This window comes from Rhinichthys klamathensis, unplaced genomic scaffold (genome assembly GCF_029890125.1).
Source record: "Rhinichthys klamathensis goyatoka isolate OS25496 unplaced genomic scaffold, OSU_Roscu_1.1 h1tg000139l_1, whole genome shotgun sequence".
Classification (NCBI taxonomy): domain Eukaryota; kingdom Metazoa; phylum Chordata; class Actinopteri; order Cypriniformes; family Leuciscidae; genus Rhinichthys; species Rhinichthys klamathensis.
In genome coordinates this window covers 1,771,710-1,792,867 of record NW_026606674.1, presented here as the reverse complement: position 1 = coordinate 1,792,867, position 21,158 = coordinate 1,771,710, and the positions used below count along the sequence as shown (strand labels likewise).

Genomic DNA, 21,158 nt, shown 5'->3' with positions numbered 1-21,158 from the left:
TAATAATTATATTCCTCTATACAGTAGAGAGGCTGAACATTGATATTTTACCAGAACACCACGTTGTGTTCATGGGTGCAGTGTATATTATGTGAGGTTAATGATGAACAGCGTCGAATGTGTGATTCATTTCCTCTGCACTGAATCTCTTGTGTCCACATCTGAGCGTCTCCTTTGCCAAAAGCATCTTCTCCCAGCACTTGTACAGGAGCTCCACAGTCCAGCTCTCTACACACAACCTCTGCATCCTGCTGGTCAAAGGCAGCGTCACACACTGTGTACCAGGTGTTCCCACGGAGAACCTCTAATCTCCCAGAGCACAGGTGAGGTCCATCATCAAGTCTTGTAAACCGTCCATAGTTTATGCTTTCTGATTATATTGAGAGATAGCACAGAAGAACACTTTAATTGGATGTGTTATGTCCTGAAGAGGCATCTGGCACTATCATTTTTATACAGACATAAAACAACAGCAAGTCACTATCCTTTAATTCACGAGTTTAAATGTTAATGAAATCTGATGTAATATTATAATGCGTATTTGGCTTGCTGTCCGGGGGGAGGGCTCCGAGCTCAGAATTCGGCCCGACCCCAGAGTACTCCCCCCATAACCTTAGAGATCATAGGAATCTATGAGCGGACCCAGCCGAATGTGGGGTGAAGGGGTGGAGGTGGGGTGCTGCGAAATTAGTCATGAGACAGGAGGTAAGGGAAGGCTTTCTTCTTGTGCTGATTGGATGATTACCTAAACATGCTCCTCCCGAACTTTATTTACATAAAACTTAATTTAATTAAATATTTTTTAGAATGGATGAAAATTAATTCGTTCTTTAGCCAATAACACATGTTAATTATTCAACAAATTGTTTATGAGTTGCTCTGAAAACAAATTACACCAAGCTATTTTAATATTTGTGGATGAACATTAAAAAAAAATTGTATAGCGCTTTTCACAATACATATCATTTCAGAGCATCTTTACAGAAAATGCACATTACAATTTAGAGTGATCTGTTATCACAGGTGAGTGACTGTGTCCAAGTTATGTATTTCTGAAATGTACATATATAAATCACACAGTTTAAGCTAATAATTTATTCATTTAAACAATGTATTAATTTAAGGCAGAAACAGTGAGCTCATTGAAGTAATGAATACATGTTGTTAACAAATAATTAGGATATATAGAAAAGTTGAGTATTGGTGCATGTTGAACCATGATCAGTGATGCATTAACAGAGTGATGTATGAGCCGCTCACCTGTGCAAATGACTCCAGCATCATGATAATGACCACAGCGATAATGACCACCCCATCCTCTTGATCCACAGTTCTTCAGTGTAGACTCTGATCCACTACAGGCCACAGCATCCATCCAGATTGGTCCTGATCCTTGTCCAAAGCGAGCATTATACACAGCCTCTAGAGCCTTTCCACATCCCATCTCGCTACACACCACTCCAGCATCAGTCATATCCCAGCCGTAATGACACACTGTTCCCCACTGACCATCATGATGAACCTCCACTCTACCAGCACAGGGACTGTTCCCACCAACTAACCTCACAGTCTCAAAATCTGTACATGAAAGAGAGAGAAAGGGATCGAATCATGCAAAGTCAAGAAACATAAGATGTAAAAAGTTGGTAAATATAAATATAATATATTAAAACTGATGATTGAATAAAAAATTGGTTGCCAGTAAAAGCTCAAACCATTTGTAAAATGTAATTGATAATTAATGATATAGTGTCACAAGATCTTAAGTTTCTAGATATCACAGACAAACTGCTTATTTAAAAAAAGTTATATTTTACATCTTAAGTCTATTTTGTACTTACCAGATGTGTTTATAGTGACTATAGAGGAGAGTAAAACGAGTGTCAGAAATCCCTCCATCTTCTTCTGCTCGTCACACTGTTTGTTTGACTCTGTTTCTCCCCTGCTCCCTCACACACACACTGAAGAAACTGGCTCCTGTCAGTCCCCTAAAGAGAGAGAGACTCTCACAGCTGCCAATGACACTCACTGTTACCTTATTAGACACAACAGAGGAAATCATCAAACATAATCACTGACAAATCACAAAGCAGCATTTTTATTTTCTCCATATATCAAGAGAACATCTGCGGGACTCCTCCTCCACCATGAAAAGACACTTCACAGAGGATAGAATCATATATTTGATAAGTCAGCATGGATATAAAGTCACACAACTTAAAGGAAATTGATACAAAAACACTACAGGTTATATTCAGCATCAAAGCCTGCACCTGCACACAGGAGATACTGATGACTGATTTATGTAAGTCTAATCACTTCAACACTTGTAACTTAGTAGAAGTAGAACAATTTTTTTCATGAATTATTTTAATAAATGTAACATTTTAATCTCATTGTTTCTGGATAAATTATGCATAATATTATACTATATGTGGAATTTATTGCTTTGTTCTTTATTCTAAAAATAAAATTGTATTACACCATAGTTAAAACTATATTGTTGCTAAGCTATTCAGATATATTTGTATTAAATAAATTAGGCCTAAATATGATCTACTACATAGGTAAACCTATTTTAAAAAACAGCAATGAATGTGCGTGTAATGCTGTATTTGTCCAGCAGATGGCAGCAAAACTCTTATTGTAAAGACTCTAGTGTTGCACATGAGGGAGAGTGAACGTATTTCAGGACGGCAATCAGTGGTTTTTCTTCACCTTTAGCAACATTTATAAGTAACTTGTTTCATGTAGTAGAGCTCATTTCACTGCACATTGATTTTACACTTGATCTGCTGTTGGGCCACTCCACCGAATGGGTGACATTTGCTTATTGTATAACTTCAAAATTAAACTTAAATATTTTTTTCAACAATGAATCTAATACTACAAATGTGTATTGGTCAATCTCAGGTAACTTTATTTTTTACAAGGTTTCTAAGCAGAAGATAGACGCATGTTTTCTCAGTCATGTTACCGAAACTCATGTCCCATTTTAAAAGCATTTTTAAAAGAATGCCAGTTAATTCCTTTGTTTCCCCGTAGTTAAGTGTTTATTTTTAAGACATTGTTGGTTATAGCTATATTCAAATAACTGATATTTGTGAAAAAAAAAAAAAAAAAAAAAAAAAAAAAAAAAACACTATCTTAAGGCAAGGTGTATTTTAATAAAAAACATAAAACGATTTTTTTTTTTCATTTGAAAGAAGACCAAAGCCTCAAGGTTATCCATTTTTTTAAATAATTTAATTTATTAAACAATTCTATAAATGATGGACCAAACAAAACTGACAAAAACAGTGGTTTACCTTTATTTATTTATTTTTAGAAGAAAAAAAAATGAGTAACTGGAATGAACACTTGGTATTAGGAATGAACATTGGGTAACAATGAGTGTCCATATGCGTGTGCATGTGTGTATGAGAGAGAGTGTACATGACTGTGTGCGCATGAGATTTCTGTGTTGAAGTGATGTAGGTACTCTGTCTGTGCCAGTAATACTTCACAGTGAAGGAGGTGGAAAGAGAAAGAAGGAGAGAGAGGAGAAGAGAGAAGAGAGAAGAGGGAGAGACAAAAAGAGGGAAAAGAGAGGGTTTCTGTGTGTTTCGCTCTTTCCCTTGCAGGATGCCGGGTGGGTGTTTCGGCACCTGAATAGTATGGGTTCTCTCCATCTTCTACAAAATATAAGAAAGACAAAGACAAAAAGTTTAAGTCACTTCGTGGTGGACTGGTTCCCTGAAGCATGGTATTCACAATGTAAAACTATACTAATGTCTAATTTAAGTAATTGCAACCTTAAAACTCATAATTCAGGTGAATAGTATCAACTAATATTTACAATATTAAATCAACAAAACAGAGGACTCTTCTTACTCCTGTTACTTTAACTCACTCCTGTTATTTTTCATTTGAGTAACAGGACTGAAAGTAACAGGATTTGAGTTTTTAAGCAAAAGGTTATCAAATACATGACATATGGTCACATAGCATTCATGCTAATAGAATGAGGACACTGAGCAAATTCTAGTGATTTACCAAAAGTTCATATTTAAAAAAAAAAAAAAAAAAAACATCTAACAATTTAGGTAACAGATTTTAGGTACGTTGAGATTGACCTTCTCAGTCATATTTACAATTTATTCAAATATACAGAAATTAAAATAAGAGGACTTACTTATGGTCTTCCCATTGCCTTCAGAAGATCCAGATGATGCTACTTCCTGTCTTGTGGCATGTTTCAAGTTTTCCAGAGGGGGGAAGATGTTAGAGTGAAAAGTGAGTGAAAACCTGGGGACACGACTAAAATGTGTATTTTATCTAAGATATTAGATTAAATATTTTTTTCTCATAAAAAAAAAACATTTTAAGCATAAATTAGATATAAAGTCACACAACAATGCAACAAAAATAAGATTTCTGAAGGATTTTAATCATTACCCTATATTGCATGGTAAGGTTTGTGGGGACATGCAACAAATGCAATTTTTTTGTGTGTTCTAGTTTTTATGTAGGCCTATGTGTTTTTAATTATACATTTTAAATGTGCCATTAGCTTAATGTGCGGGAAACTTTGCTTAATAAAAAAATTATTTTAGAGTTTATTTTCATGCATTTTATAATTATATATTATATATTTTCATGCATTTTATGACATTTTATACGCTAAACTAATATGAAACGGCCAAATAATCAAGATTGCAGGGCAAATTTAAATGATTGTCAGTGAAAAACCATTTCCCGCTAGAGTGATAGGCCTACAATCTAGAGCCATTCCACCGAATGGGTGACATTTTTTCATGCAAAAGCGTATAAAATGGCATTTTATAAAAAAATGTCACCCATTCGGTGGAATGGCTCTAGATTGTAGGCCTATCACTCTGGCGGGAAATGGTTTTTCACTGACAATCATTTAAATTTGCCCTGCAATCTTGATTATTTGGCCGTTTCATATTAGTTTAGCGTACATGATGATGGTTAATTCTAGAAGAAATGGAAATGGAAACATTTTACTACATCAAATTAGTTTCAAAAATAAAAAAAAACCTCTAGATGCAGGTTTTTCACGGCATATAAAATGTTTTTAAAGGGATAGCCTACTCTACTGGTTTTTCATATTAAACTAGGTGAAGCGACCAAACACCTCCACGTTTTCCCTATTTAAATACAGTTACTAGAGGAGTGTAACTCCACCAAGAACGGTGACACAAAATAAAACGTTGCGCTTTTCTAAGCGTGTAAAATGGAAAACTAGATTAATGTAGTATACAATTGTTCTGCCATACAATTGTATGGCAAAATACCATAGCAAGTGCTTGGGAGCACTTCGACTCGGCGCAGTAATATCATCTCTCGTGAAAAATCAGGTGAATTCCTCTAGAACTTGCCTTTTACAGGCTATGGAATTTTAGTTTGAGGCGTCATGAAATCAGTGTTTCATCACGTGTTTAGTTTAATGTCACAAATTACACAGAGCGCTAACATTCAACTCTTATTTATTGTTAAACTCAGGATGTGTCAACTGTCAACCTTTATCTGTCAGTCAATTATGTAAAAGTTCATTTTAATTGGTTCTTGCAATATAAACTACTTGATACCCCCTCTTTCAACCCTTAGCAAGATCGACTTGAGATCAAACATGAAATTTTACCACAGAAACCTGTTCCTGTTCCCCCTTGACATTGTGGTGGTGGGACAGGTCTGCTCAATAACGTCAGCAGTGCCAGTGATGATGACTAAGACTAATCTGCATTTCACTTCTCAAAGTCTTAACATTCCTAATGACGATAAGGATTGCTGATGTGTTGCTCTTTCTCTGTTTCTTTCTGCTGCCTGGGACCCATGCAGGCATTCAGTACAAGACAATAAATGATGATTCCTGAATTAATCAGCATAATTCCCTGTATTGGATCTAGCTTTGGATTCCGTCCCAGTTGTGCTCTCAAGTCTCTCGCCTACATTGTATCCTGACCTGTTCAAAGACGGCCAAGGTAAGCAGCGCTGGAATCATGTCAGAGATCGGACACGTTAGAGACACACGGGTCACCAGGAGTGGCTCAGACCAGGATGAGAAGCAGCCGAAACCGCAGCCAAGGAAAAGTGTGAAGAAGAACGCAGGATGGGGACACATTGCTATGTTGGACAAAATAGAGGACTTCTTTCAGATCTGTGACAGCGAGGGAAAGGGCTTCATCACACGCACTGATATGAGGGTAAAGTAGGGGTCCTTAACTTGACAGGTCCTTCACCACTTGAAATTTTATATATATATATATGTAAGCAATAAGGTACGAGAGGCTGTGCTGTATCGTGAATAAGTAACGGCTGGAGGGCGTTGTTAGGCACGACGCGAAGCGGAGTGCCTGCAACCCCTTTAGCCGTTACTTATTCACCATGCAGCACTTGCCTCGAGTACCTTATTGCTTTTATAAAACGGTTGCCACACAATAAAAATATTAAAGCCGAAAAATATGTATCTATGCAACTTTCATGAAGTAAAATCACTAAAAGCCTGCCTTCCGCTGGAAAAAATAGTCCCGGAACGTGAACAGCAACAGAAGTTACATATATTATTTCGCCAATAGATGGCGGCAAAGACTGTCTTTATGAGTGAGTGAGTGAGTGAGTCTGTAGAGAAGGCTTTTGAAAGGACTCGAACTTGTGATCACGGAGAAGACAGACGCAACTGACAGATGACTAACGTTATGCACGGAAAACCCCATGACTGTTAAAAGGACAAAATATGCAGCGGACATTCAAACGCATTTTTTTATTATGAATATAGGACTGACCTGAAGGAAAATGCTACGTCTACTGTAAATGCAGGTACACTCGCTTACTCGATCTCTCACAATGCTCTGCTCTAGCTTTAAATGAACAATATCAATGAGATGAAACATCTGTTTAAGTTGCTAAGAGTGGTTGCTAGGGGTGTTGTGTAGTGATACATAGAACCGTTGGGTGAAGCGGTCATAGCCGTGTTTTATCGTGAATAAAGCACAGCTATTGACCAATCAGAATCAAGGATTGGAACTAACCGTTTTATAAATAGTATATATTTTACATCTGCCATGGCTTTGGTGTAACTCTACAGCTCTGTATTCAAATTATGTTTTTGTATTTTTTAGCTTTCTATGGCCATCAATTATTTTTTTCTTATTAAAATATTGAGGGTGCATATGTTTCTGTTACAGTTCAGGCAAGGAAAGAGGAGCAGAGGACCTAAATCATAGCAGTCTTTTATTTACAAAAATGAAAACAAAGATAATCCAAAACACTGGAATTGTAGGAATAGATAAACGTAACAGTTTCCGCTTTACTCAAAGACAACACAGGACAAATGAACTGAAACAATCTGACAGCTTAAATACACAGGCTAAATTAGGAACCAAACAAGACACAGGTGAACATTATCAATTAACCAATGAGTAACCATAGTAACAAAGGACAAGCAAACAGCAGCTAAACACAGGAAGGAAACACAGAAACCAAAGGAAACAACATAAGAGTCTACAAACAGAACATAACCATAACAGTTGCATTATTTTTCCTCCTGTGTAAAAGGATTTGTTATTTACAATGTTCTATTAGCACAAAGGGTCAGGCTATCAGAATATCTAGATGGCTGAAAATAGAGTTAATGATGTCATTTTTCCATCTGTTTCATGAGTACTTAATCATAAACCATCATTCTCTCTATCTTAGAGGCTACTCAAAGAATTGCCACTCACTGCCGAGGAACTCGAGAACGTTTTTGACTCACTAGACCTGGAAAAAAATGGATACCTGACCATGGGAGAGTTTTCCTCCGGAGTCAGTGAGTTTATGATCATCTCCTTCCAGTCAAGAGGATCTATTCAAAAATCATTTGTTATTTGGTACATATTTATAGCACAGCAAATTACACACTTTTACAAGGTGTATCTGTAACTGTTCCCCAGGTAACTTTCTTTACGGACGGAGAGTCTCCAAGACTGAGGAACTAATGAGTGCACCCTCTCAGAGCTCAGGGGATGAAGAGCTGTCAGGGAAAGAGGATGATGAAGAGAGACATTTCAGCGTGTTGATGGAGAGCTTGGGTGCTAGCAATATGTTTGAGGAGTTAGTACTGATGTTTTGCCACTGCACATGGCATTGCAATAAGACATTAGCTTTATATTGCTACAAGCAGTAACAGTTCTCTCTTCAATTCAGCCCGAGTGAGGTTCGCAGCCTGTGGACTCAGCTCAGGAAGGATGAGCCTAACCTCCTGTCCAACTTCGAAGAGTTCCTGGCCCGTGTCACATATCAAATCAAAGAGGCGCAACAAGAGAGGAAGGAGATGGAGAGCACCCTCAGAAGGTGACGTGATGATTCTTTATGCAACATGAAATGAGAATGAATTTAGAGCAGTGCCATCTAAAGTCGCATGTTTAAGAGCCAAAAATCTGCTTTGTTTTCTTATTTTCCCCCATGTTACTTGTGAATAATCCCCGTTTAGAGGCTTAATGTAATTCCCTATAGAATGCTGTTTTATCCCTCCAGTGACCACCAAGTTTACCCAGGTTTTTGCAGTACTTCTGGTGGGAATAAAATGTATTTTGATCAAATCTAGGTCAGAATGATGTGGTTTGCAACATGCATTGTTTAAAGATACACATGAAATCTTATGATCCTTTAATTATTACCTGGATTTGCAGGTCTGAGCCAGTGGTTGGAATGTAATACTGTGAGAATTTGGAAAAAATTCTATAATATGAAAGACTTGTTTGTGTTTTATCTTTGGATTGTATTAGGCTAAATGCATGTTTTAACATTGAACGCCATTGTCGTTGCACAGGAAAGCAGCCACACATGACAACGAAATTCGCAGATTATATGAGGAAATGGAGCAACAGATCATTAATGAAAAAGATCAAGCAATTCTGAAGGTAAAAACATTCTTATGAACTGTTGCATGTGCCTTTACACTATACAGTTGAGAATATAAAAAAAGAGAGAGAAATTAATACTTTAATTAAGCAAGGATGCATTAAATGAATCAAACGTGTCAGTAAAGACATTTGAACTTTCTAAAATTATGAAAAAAATTTATCACAGTTTCCACAAAAATATTAAGCAGCACAACTGTTTTCAATATTTATAATAATTAGAAATTATTCTTGAGCAGCAAATTAGCATATTAAAATGATTTCTAAAGGATCATGTGACACTCAAGACAATTCAGCTTCATACATTTCAGTTATTTTGTATCGTAATAATAATACTGAAATTCTATGTTAATTCTCTGTTTCAGGACTCTGAAAATCTGCAGTTGCGCAGTCAGGACCTCCAGCAGCGGCTCCGTAGTAAAGAACAGGATTTGGAGCAGCTTTTCCAAAAACAAAGGAGGGTGAGAGCCACAAATGAACAGGCAGAATCATACAAAATCTTATACTTTTGTTGCACTCACACCTTTTTCAACTCACAGCTGTTTTATATCATTTTTTTTCAGTTAGAGCGACAATGCCGTGACCTTCATAGCGAACAACAGGAGAGTCGACTGGAGAATGTTAAACTGAAAATGACCAATGAGGAGTTGTCTCGTGAACTTGAGCACACCTGCCAGGAGCTGGAGTTGGCTCAGGAGCAGCTGGGCATTCTGCAGGAGCAGGCGTCTCGACTACAGCAGGAGAGAGAGATGTCAGTCTGGGCATTTATTACGTACACACGGAAATCCCACCAGTGTCTTTGTGTCTCTCATACACACACATGCGCTTTACCCTCACAGGGAGATGTACAGAATCACAGAAGGCTTGCAGAGAGAAAAACACAGCTTGATGAAACAGTTAGATCTACTCAGGTGAGCGTGGTACATCCTTACATATGCTGTAGACAAACAACAAACATCTCAAATGAAATGTTGTTCTTTTAGAGAAATGAATAAACATCTGCGAGATGAGCGAGACATTAGCTTTCTGTTAAGTTTACGATTTTAAATAATTTCTTTTATTCTTACATTTTAATTTTAGGTACATTTTATTGTAATTTGGTTGTGCGGTTTTGTAAATTTTATTAGTTTTTTTATGTTTTTATTTATGCTTCTTATGATCTTAAAACATTTTGTTTTAAACGTGGAAAATGTTAATAATAAAAAATGAGTGGGTGTGTTGTTCCAATTTTTGACTAATAAGAGCAATCATAAACAGAATATCTCCTTGTAATTTACAACAGAAACGCAGCAATTCAATGAAGAAATCCTCACGCAAGCACAGACTGAGCGCAGCTTCAATAAAATACACGGAGAGGAAACCATCTGTCAAAAAGTGAGACATCTTCACATATTCGCAAGTGGATACCTACGTACATGATTTAATAACATGGAAACATTTACTCTCACCTCTCACTGTCATTTCAGAGAAGTTGATAAGGAGGAAGTGACTCAGCGCTCTAACAGGAAGACCACCTCTTTAGCAAACAGTCAATGTTCACCCTTCACCGCAGGGGATGATGGGAAGCCTGAGGTGGATGTGCAATCTCAGAAGGTGTCTGGGGACTCGGAAGGTGTAAATGACAGAGGGGATGTGGAGGATGCGCCACCGGATGGTTGGCCTCTACGCAGAGTCATATCCATCGAGGAGGACCACCTCCCCCACCTGTTACAAGGAGACCCTCACCTTCTTCTGCATCAGCTCAGTGAGGAAGAAGAAGAGCGAGCTGGAGAGGAAGAAGTTCAGGGGGATCTAGAGACGAGCTCTCTCTACCCGTCCAATGCGTCTCTGGCCTCTGCTGACTCTCCACCACCAGTTAGGTTGAAGAAGCCGTCTAAGAAGAAGTGGATCAGAGGAAACATGCCCTCGTCTGCACGGGGTCAGCCTGTCGGAAAGGAGACCCACCAGCAGGTCAGTGACGGGACATATCATTGAGTACCTCATTTCACATGCATTTACATATTAAAGTCCTAAAACCAAATAATTCTTAATTCAAAAATCAGAGACGGAGTGAAAGTGCAAGAGACTTTAAATAACATAATATGTGGATTTCGAGACTATGGCCCATTTAAGTGTAATCGTGTTTTTTATGTGCACTCAACACATCTAGCTGTTAGCTTTACTTTAAAGATGTCACTGTGTGTGTTTTTGGCTACAGGGTCCTGCAGAAGGTGCTGCCGCATCCCCTCAACGCCTCTTTAAGGTCATTCTGGTGGGAAACTCCAGTGTTGGTAAAACCGCACTGCTGAGACGCTTCTGTGATGGACAGTTTCATTCTGCCACCTCAGCCACTGTGGGTAAGTTGCTCTCTCCCTCTATGTGCAATTTACAATTTAACTTTGCACAAGTTGGTGAGTGGACAGGTCAGTTCAAGTGGGTTTAACAGATGACTTTGCAATGAGGGATTTTCAGTAAATGCAAATTGGTTTCCCTTTTACTGGAGTTTACCTTATTTGATCAGAAGGATGAATTACAGCAATCTCTTTTGTTATGATTTAAATGGTCTGTGCATTATTATTGTGCATACATTGTATTACTTCCTAATAGGCGTTTCAGTGCATTGGGTTTGAATATGTGTAAGTGTTAATGAAAACCTACTATGCTATATCAGATGGATTTCTTAAAGCAGGAAACATCACATGAAAGGGCTTGGGAAGTCACACTCCCTGCATTTAAAGCCTGCCACACATTACGCAGCAGATTATGTCAAACACCATCAGTTCACTTTATATCAAAGTTTCTAGGCTTTCACCCCTGGACTCTAGTGGCCCATAAACAACCTGGACGCTTAAATAATTCTGATTAAAAAATGTAATTGTATTAGTTACAAGTAAACCAAAATGGCAATTAACACTGGACTTTTCTCAGCCATTTTAGTTACTTTCAACCAGCTGGTCCCAAGTCAATTTTTAGTGAATGTTACTTTGTTGTCTTTCTTTGGAATAAATACAACTTGGTTCGATATTTTGCTCTATAATTCAATGACAATCATAAGCATGTGGCTAAAGTGTTTTAAACACCTGTATATTCCACACAGAAATATTACTCAACAGTAACCTCTAGTGGCCATTATCCCTCACTGCAGTAATGGTTTGTTGTATGTTTTGATTTTTAATAAAGGAACATGATTTCAGCAGTATTTTATATGCCTTTATTTTGTTGTGTATATTTTTATTTAGCTTTATGTGTGAAGTGCACATTTATATATAACTTCAATTATGTTGTGTTGTACAGGCATTGACTATAGTGTGCGGACTCTGAATTTGGGGGACAGTCACGTTGCTCTTCAGCTATGGGACACTGTGCAGGCCAAGAAAGGTGAGGCCCTGATACGAACATACAGGATAGTTTTGCATTTATATCTTCTTATTTAGGACATTTACATTCAGCTTCAGTTTGTATGCTTCATTTTTGTTCCCCAGACTGTGCTGTTATCCTTTAAAGCATCTCTAAAAAGCTTGTCGCAACCAAAACATGAACTCACTTGTCACTGATGATAAACATCCAGCGTGAAAAAATGCAATGTCACTGTGCTCTGCAGGTATCGCTGAGGAGTTTCTGGGTGTTTCTCCCTCATTTCTGCTCTGAGGTCTGATTGTGGCATTTCTTTGAGGTTTAGAATCCAGTATTCCTGTAGCCTATTGTTTCTTTTATGAATTTAATAAAGAACTCTGTCCAAACGGTTAGTGTACGTTTGTGTCCATTCGTTTTTCCTTATTTAACCCAAACGAAAATGAACGGTGGTTGTTTTTTAAAAATGCAAAGTTGAACACCATTTTTTTTTTAAATTTGAACTGTACACAAATGCTGCGCATAAAAAAAAATAGACTAAATTTCAGATGTTTGTTTATGACCTTTTGCCCCTTTATTAAACATTTAAAATATTCACAACTTAATACAAAAAAATGTAGATTTTAATGGTTTTCTAAGGCCAAATAACCTGAAAATTATATTTTTCCCGCAGTGCTGAATGAGAAGAGCCATAATTATTTTAGGCCTATGTCTCTGGAACCACAGCCTACAGAAAGGTGATTTAGGTGAGTTATAAGCTAATGATAATAAATGTCTGAAAAAATAACGAGGCATTTTAATTTTATTAATAAACTATTGTTTTCTAAATTAGTGTCGGCTAAAAACATATCTCCATCTCCGCTGCGGCGCGCCGCGCGAATGCACCTTTAGAGAGAAATGCACCTTTACGGATTACATAATCAGAAGGTATTAGCTTTCGATTCGAATTTGTTCGTTTTAAAGTGGATATTTCATGCTTTACCTTACATAGTAGCGCTACAGTTCACGGAGACCATGAAAGCGCGCATGATTGTTTTATTTTATTTTACAAAAGCACAACGTTTTCTTGTTATTGTGAGTTTACACAAATAAAAGCATAGGTGCGAATAATGTATTATTATTTTCTGTATGACCAGAAATGATAGAGTATTTTAAGTTGTTTCCACTGTTGATAGGAAAACGCAAGTGTTCGCGCCCGCGTCTCCCTCCCTGCAGCGCGCTCACACTACGCACAAACACTTGGATATGCGTCAAAATCTTGTGTTTATTGTGATAATCTTAGCCCTGTATTATTATTGTCTAACCATTATGAATGACATTTGACGAATTGCTTTATTCCTTTTTTGGATAAAAGCATCTTCTAAATATGTAGCCTAATAAATGTTATAATAATGATAATTATTAGCCTATTATTATTTGCGTATACCAAGGACCCCAAACACACCGCGTCTTCTAAGTCAGGTGACTGTAAATGCGCAAAACCTGTTTCCATTGCAGTTTTGCGAAATATTCCTTTTTCGAATTGCCTGAAAATTGACGTGTTTCCATTGAGCGTAATTTCAATTCGCAATTTCAATTTGCGCAATTTGAAGGGTAATGGAAACGCGGGTACCCAGCACTTTTGAAAATGCCCTTCCGAATGCATCTCTGTCCCCCCCCCCCACATTTCAAACCAAACTGACGCCCATGACTAAAATACATTTTATTTAAGTGCACTTAGTACACTTCCATAATGCACTTAAAGTGCTTTATTTTCGCGCACTTATTTTGTACTTAATATATTAAAAGCTTATCTTTAGTACTGCTTAAGATAAACTTAAGATCATCTTAGTGTACTCAACTGTGCTATTTTGAGACACACTGAAGATGAACTAAAGTGTATTTTAAATATACTATTTCAACTTTTTAATTTTTTTTATTTTGTTACCACTTTTAGTAAAACTGAAACCATCTGTAATACATTTTAAATACAATAATAAATTATTCAAAATATAATAATAATATATAATAAATATATACAAATTGTACTTATACTGTATTCCTAGGTTTAAAAAGTGCACTAAAATACATTTTATTAAAGTATACATCCATAATGTACTTAAAGTGCTCCATTTTAGCAAACTAATTTTGTACTTAATATACTAAAAGTTTTTCTTTAGTACTTCTTAAGATAAACTTAAGATCTTAGTGTACTCAACTGTGCTATTTTTAAACACACTGAAGATGAACTAAAATATGCTTTTAGCATACTATTTCAGCTTTCATTTTTTTTATTTTGTTACCCCTTTTAGTACAATTGAACCCATCTTTAATGCATTTTTAAATACATTTTTAAATACACTCAAATTATTTAAAATATAAGAATATATAATACAAATCATATTTATGTTGCTCACATATTTTTTATATAGTAAATAATTTATTTCAAATATATTTTAACTGTTACCCAAAGATTGTGGGTTTGATTCTCAATATCCTACCGGCAGGAAACGAGTGAGGTGCCCTTGAGCAAAGCACCTAACCCCCAATCACTCCCCGGGCGCCACAGAAAAATGGCTGCCCACTGCTCCGAGTGTGTGTCCACAGTTTGCAGCGTGTGTGTTCATTACTGCTAATGTGTGGGCACTAAATTATAGAATAAAGGAGAATAAAATTTCCGAGTATGGGTAACCATACTTGGCCTTAAAATGTTACATTCATCTACAGCCTGAGAATGGATTTAAAAGTAAAATGCCAGGCAAACAAGCAATATGCATATTTATTTATTGGTTAAAACACGCCTGACAACATAAAATAATGATATTTGATACAGATCAATTAACAGGGTTATTAAAAAGTTAAAAGTTAATTAATGCATCCAAAGTAAATGTAATTTTTTTTTTTAAAATCAGCATTATCCACTCATAAAAATTCAAGTAGCTGCCACCATGGTGAGGCTGTTACATCACATTTTTGTTTTATTTTGTTTATTTTGTTTATTTTTCAGAAAAGGCATTGTTGTTTGTTTTACTGCTATTAACAATGTCATAATAAACAATACAAAATCACACAGAGGCATATTCATTTAAATAAAAAAATAAAAAAACATACAAACCTGAGATTATATAATAATAGCAATTTCAATCAAACTCATAAGTGTTCAAATTTCTTGAACTGGCGTGGTCATTGAGCCGAATGGCCCCCCTTCTTTTTTTGACTCCTCCTCCACATCATCATAATCTGTTATTATAAAATCTTAATTAATGTTGTATTGAGTCTATGAATCTGGAAAAAATACTAACAATAACTTAATAACTTACCTAACAGGTTTCTCACATCTTCACTCACACTCATCACATCATCATAGTCCTCCTGAACTCCCTCTGATCAAGAATGACATAAAAAAACATCAGAATATAAAACACTTTTGCTGCGTCCTAATTCAGAGGCTACATCATTCGAAGGCCGATTGTGTCACCGTAAACCGACGAAGACTTTCTCCCTGTCTGCTTCAAATGCGGCCTCCAAATGTACCTTTGTTTCCTGTGAAATGAAGGATACAACAGACGGATCCTCCGTGGCCTTGCCTAGCCCAGAATGCATTGCGCTCCGGTGACGACAGGATTTTTGTAGAAAAATTGCCGAATTACACTTTTAAATGCAAGTATTGCCTTTCAGCTTACTCAAATATCTAACGATTCAAATGTAAAAATAAAAATAAAAAACGTTAAAGCGGTTCAAATGTTGACATATCTTACTAAGATGTGATTATTTATAGTTTATACTCTTTATTATATAGAAATGGACCATGGTGAACATATTTAGACAGTTTGTGAACCCTGTTTTGGTTTCAGACAGTTTGATATAACTTTCCAAAAAGTCCAGTACAGACGTTACTGCCGCTCATCAATGTCAGCTGTCACAGTTGCTAGGCGACAAGAACAATCCCCTGTAGACCGTCCCATTTAACAATGTTCCTTCCGACCTTCGTGGCCTTCAAAGGATGCAGCCTCTGAATTGGGACACATCTTTTATCTTATTTGAAGGATCATTTTTACCTTTAAGTGACTTGATTATACACAAAACTCATGTCTAATACTCATTTAAACATGTAAGGGAGAAAATAAAATGTAGTTCTGTTCAACCCACCTATTTGCGAGCTCTGTCCATTAATGATGACATCATCATAATTCTCTAGCATGTTAACTACACGTGCAAATATAAGCCCAAAAAAGTTAAATAGAAGCCAAAAAACATTAAGAGAGTAATTTTAAAAAATATTATCAGTTATGAGGTTTATTTTAAAGGAATATTTAAAAAAAAAACAATTAAACCTTTTTTGATATAAGAGTTCTGTCCACTGGTGATTACGTCATCATAGCTCTCAGGCGTGTCTTCTACAAAATCACACATTCATCACAAACACACAGATTAATCACATTCAAAATACTTTTTTAATCAGATAATATACTTAAATAACTTTAATATACTGAAGTATTTCAATATGCTATTATAGAATAACAGAACGACACCTGTCTCACGATCTGGTTTCAGTCCATCAGTGATGACATCATCATAGTATCCTGGTGTGATATTCCACAGAATATGTTTGGATACAAAACCCAAAATATGTTCTTGTTGCAGGTCATGAGACCAAAGTTATTAATCATCTGGTAATAAATCATGTGATCAATTAAAAAGGTCACTGACCTTTCAGGCCACTGCTATTGGTGACATCATCATAATATACAGTCTTGAAATCTTTTGCTAAAAAGGAGAACAGAATGTTGATATATAAATAAACAACAGTATTTAAAAGGTAAAGTGTCATTAGTCAAATATTTATTAGAATTTGTTAATTACATTTATTTATTTAGGTTCGTTTCAATGAAAAAGTATTTTGGATGGAATGAATATGCGCTTCTGCTGTCTAACCTGAGAGAAGCTCATCAGCATCTTCATACCTAGAATGCAGTTCTTCAGAGACGAGACTCCCTCCTGTTAAAGGAGAGAAAAACAGTCAAAAAACATGTCCATCATCACAAACAGACTGAATCCTCATTTCCATTGGATCATAAAACTCTTACTTTTTTAAAAACATTAGAGGCAGAAATCTCATGTTTGTTTCTGTTTGTTTTCTGTTAGGCCTATTAGAAAACACACATGTATCCTCACATGAACCCATTCCTCACTGCCTTCCAAAAATACACACAGGAAGAAACAAATACACACACACACACACACACACACGTGCACAAACACACACACCTTATTACCCTCTAAAAATACAGACAGGAAGAAAGACACACACACACACACACACACACACACACACATAAACATGCACCTGCAGCTCTGTGGTTTTCTTTGAGGAATTCTCTGGTTTGAATCAGGAGGTTTAACAGGACTAATAATAGATGAACATCAAGTGTCTGACAGACTCTCTTCATAATCATATTAAATAAGTTTCACGGCTCATGTCTCACCTCTCTGAGTGAAGTGATTGTGTCTGTGATGAATCTCCTCATAAACGGCCTCAGTCGTCGCCCTGTGTCTCCTCTTAGAGAGAGCTGTGAGTGTAGACAGACAAACCTGCTGTCAGTTCACAACACATGACTGATCACACACTGAATAAGACACAATATGACAGTCTCTGGATCTCTCCTACCTCTCCTCATCACTCTGTTCTGCTGAACCAGTATAAGCAGTGGCACTAAGAGCAGTAAGAGCAAAACTCCCAGTACAACCACAAGCACAGAGAGAGACGCTGCTGGAGGAGTTTGTGGAGGAGTGACTGATGTTGAGCGCACTGTCTGAGAAACTGGAGGAGAAGCTGATGTTGTTGTGGCAGGAGTAGTGGACACTGACAAATCTGGCAAAATACACACAAACACATTCAAAATCATGCAAATAGACTTAGATTATTAGCATTAAAATGACTAATATTGTTCAGTGTGTTGCAGTGACCTGCACATGTGAGTCCAGCGTGCTCTTTGTGAGAACAGTCAGTGTGGTTCTTCAGGGAGAGAGGACAGTCCCACAGGTGAATCTCATTCCCTCTGCACTCGACTCTGTTCAGCCACACAACACCTTCACCAGCACCAAAGACTGAATTCCCATCAGCCCTCAGTGCGTCTCCACAACCCAGCTGCCTGCAGACCACCTGAGCATCGCTGATGTCCCACAGATCAGCACAGACTGAACCCCACACAGCGTTATGATACACCTCCAGCCTCCCAGAGCACCGGCCCAAACCTCCACTCAGTCTGAGAGGAACATGATCTAAAACACACACAGCAACATCACTGACCAGCAATTTACAATGCATTTTATAACTATTTAAAGTTGTGACAAATTATGAATGTGGAATGTGGATTCAGTGTTCAATTGCACAGAAACGAATACTGTGAATAAAGAAAATACATCCTTTTAATTTTCTTACTTGAACACTGTCTCTGGTGAGGAGATTCTGAGGTAGAACATGTCAGACGACTCCGAGGAGATTCACGAGTCTGCTCCTCTAAAATTAAAATGTTAAAATTTAACTCAATACTGAATAGAAAAATTATAAATAATAATAATAGTCATACTGTTATGTTCCACGTGTGTTTTTGTATTTTGAATTTTTTCCTCTTTTACTGAAACAAACAAACATGACATTTTCCAACTATCTTAAATCAGTTAAATATGATATTACCTGAGCAGGTGATTTTGGCCACTTCATTATCACAGTCATTCTGTCCCCATGCTGAAGATTGACACTGCCATAGAGTGGAATCATGACGTCGGCAATTAAGTTTATCCAGCCAGTTATGAGACTTCAGTCCCTCTGAATTACTGGGTTCACTGCCAGATTTTCCACAGTTCAGCTCCTGACAGATCAGACTCGCTGTGTCTCTGTCCATCTTGTTGTAACACACATTTCCCCAGGATCCATTGTAGAAAACCTCCACATTCCCTTCACAGCCCTCAGTTAACCTGATCTCTTTAAACTCTAGATGGAAAAGGATGAGATTGTGAATCAATGCATTAGAACAATAGCTGTTAATGTCTAATCACTGTCTTTTAAGAAGAAGGCATACAGTGAAATAATTGGTCTCAACTTTACATATGATGGAGGACACTAAAACCAAAAATGTGGAAACATATTTCATTCATTAGTGTATAAATATATAAAACACTACTTTTGTTTTAAATCGCTTGCACAAAATTTCTGAAACTTTGACTCTTAATTTTTTTAAACTCTACACACAAAACCACAAAACATGCACACAAGATCCAAAACATCGCACATCTCTTGCAAAAGCAAAGACTTCATTTAAATCTATATTACAGTTTTTTTTATTATTGTTTACACACTTTGTATTTGAGGCTCATTAGCGTAACCATTCACTCATATACCTAATATTCAGACCAAGTCTGCAAAACTGCAAGCAGTCAATGTGAAAAAATGTAAAACACTGAGTCTATTGTCTCTTTTGCTTGTTCAGTGTGCAGTGGAGTGTACAGGAGTTTCTCACACTTACATGTATGTGCACAAATACTGTATATACAGTATGATTGCCAGAGGCGGACAGAGTACAGAGCTTTGTTACTTGAGTAAAAGTACAGATACCCCTTGCTAAATTTTACTCAAGTACAAGTAAAAGTACTTCATTCAGATGTCTACTTAAGTAAAAGTACTAAAGTACTTGTTTTTAAAAGTACTTGAGTATCAAGAGTACAAGAGTAGATTTTCTAAATATTGCATTACTAATCTACTGCCACAGTGCTTACATTTATGCACAGAAACGTCCTACATGGAAAAATGTTAATGTTAATACCTTGGAGAATGTAAAAGGAATTGAAAGTAAAATCAAGACATTTTCATCTTTTTACCATGTTGCTTTATGTTATTTAATTAAATTTTTGGGGGGTCCCATCTTTAAATGCGGGGACAACACACACACACACACACACACCACATGTAAGGGTTGCGCTGCCAATAAAGCACCTAAAAGCTGTCACAAAGAACCGGCAAAAGGAATGATTATGAATATGTAAAATATAGCAAGGAGATATTTTAATTGTTTATTAATAAACACTTGTTAATAAACAAGTGTTTTCTTTGTCAGTGTCGGCTAGATGAAGTTGACGATGCTGACTCGCAATCTTCAGTAGTGAACGCGCCAGAGAGAAATGCACATTTAATACGGATTACATAAGCAGAGGGCAGTCTGTAGTCGGTTTTCTTTCGTTTTGAATTTTTCTGTTTAAAAGTAGACATGTCTGTGAGGCAAGTAGGCTACCTTATACACTGAGTTTCGGTTCATTTATGAGACGAGATCCAGTTCACGCGCCGGCGCCTCCGTTTCTTATCTATCGTCTGCTATTTACTTCTTGTTTATTAAACCCAGGCATTTGGTTGATGAAACATTGATTAAAATTAAGATACAATTAATGCAAAACGAAATTCAGGTTAAAGAAAGGTTTTGTGTTTTCTGTTTGATGTCTCTGAAAGCGGCATAAAAAATGCTTTAAAACTTTCACAGAGCGCTCACATCCGTAACGGAGAACACGTCCATAACATTGTTTTTTCCTCATAAATGCAAACCCGAAAAATAAAATAAAACAAAATTAATATTTTATGTACTGTGGAGACTGAGCGCCAACCCTTCTTAATTCCCTGGGTAGTAGCCTACTTTGGTTTGCGCAGTGTAATTCACATAATCAGTAAAAATATATTTTGCCTCCTAAAGTTTTTTTTTTTAAGAAATCAGAAATCCCTCGTGGCTACGCCACTGCCACATTTGAACCTGACTGTGTTAAACACACCACATACTCAAGAACATCAAACCAAATGCTTGGCTTACATTAATGTGTAATATAAAATCTGACCATGGAGTTGACTTTGGCGGAAAGCTGAAAGTGATTGCTGATAGGCTGTCCCAATCAGTGGCGCCT

General features: G+C 36.8%; 2 protein-coding genes and 1 pseudogene across 2 annotated transcripts in view; 1 reads left to right on the top strand and 2 right to left on the bottom strand.

Moving 5' to 3' along the window:
- Positions 1-47: 47 nt before the first annotated feature.
- On the bottom strand, positions 48-2,131 carry LOC130089881 (putative DMBT1-like protein). Its single transcript, XM_056257447.1, has 3 exons — positions 1,842-2,131; positions 1,261-1,578; positions 48-370 (listed from the first exon to the last, which is right to left on the bottom strand). The coding sequence occupies exons 1-3, from the start codon at positions 1,897-1,899 to the stop codon at positions 48-50; spliced, it is 699 nt and encodes a 232-aa protein (XP_056113422.1). The 5' UTR covers positions 1,900-2,131.
- A 3,715-nt stretch (positions 2,132-5,846) lies between these two features.
- On the top strand, positions 5,847-12,267 carry LOC130089880 (EF-hand calcium-binding domain-containing protein 4B-like; annotated as a pseudogene).
- A 3,068-nt stretch (positions 12,268-15,335) lies between these two features.
- Positions 15,336-21,158, bottom strand: part of LOC130089879 (antigen WC1.1-like) — a 48,102-nt gene continuing 42,279 nt past the window's right edge. The window contains exons 16-27 of the mRNA XM_056257445.1: positions 18,913-19,209; positions 18,658-18,735; positions 18,183-18,497; positions 17,884-18,087; positions 17,702-17,785; positions 17,151-17,210; positions 16,926-16,982; positions 16,748-16,798; positions 16,550-16,612; positions 16,365-16,421; positions 15,536-15,598; positions 15,336-15,455 (exon numbers count right to left, since the gene is read on the bottom strand). Of these exons, the coding sequence (XP_056113420.1) occupies positions 15,376-15,455; positions 15,536-15,598; positions 16,365-16,421; positions 16,550-16,612; positions 16,748-16,798; positions 16,926-16,982; positions 17,151-17,210; positions 17,702-17,785; positions 17,884-18,087; positions 18,183-18,497; positions 18,658-18,735; positions 18,913-19,209 (1,409 nt within the window). The 3' untranslated portion in view covers positions 15,336-15,375. The remainder of the gene's footprint in view (positions 15,456-15,535; positions 15,599-16,364; positions 16,422-16,549; positions 16,613-16,747; positions 16,799-16,925; positions 16,983-17,150; positions 17,211-17,701; positions 17,786-17,883; positions 18,088-18,182; positions 18,498-18,657; positions 18,736-18,912; positions 19,210-21,158) is intronic.

Coding starts and splice junctions, on each gene's coding strand:
- LOC130089881 (XM_056257447.1), bottom strand. CDS start 1,899: ATGGAGGGATTTCTGACACTCGTTTTACTCTCCTCTATAGTCACTATA. Junction 1,579..1,841: donor AGTCACTATAAACACATCTG/GTAAGTACAAAA, acceptor TTTCATGTACAG/ATTTTGAGACTGTGAGGTTA. Junction 371..1,260: donor TGCTGGAGTCATTTGCACAG/GTGAGCGGCTCA, acceptor CAATATAATCAG/AAAGCATAAACTATGGACGG.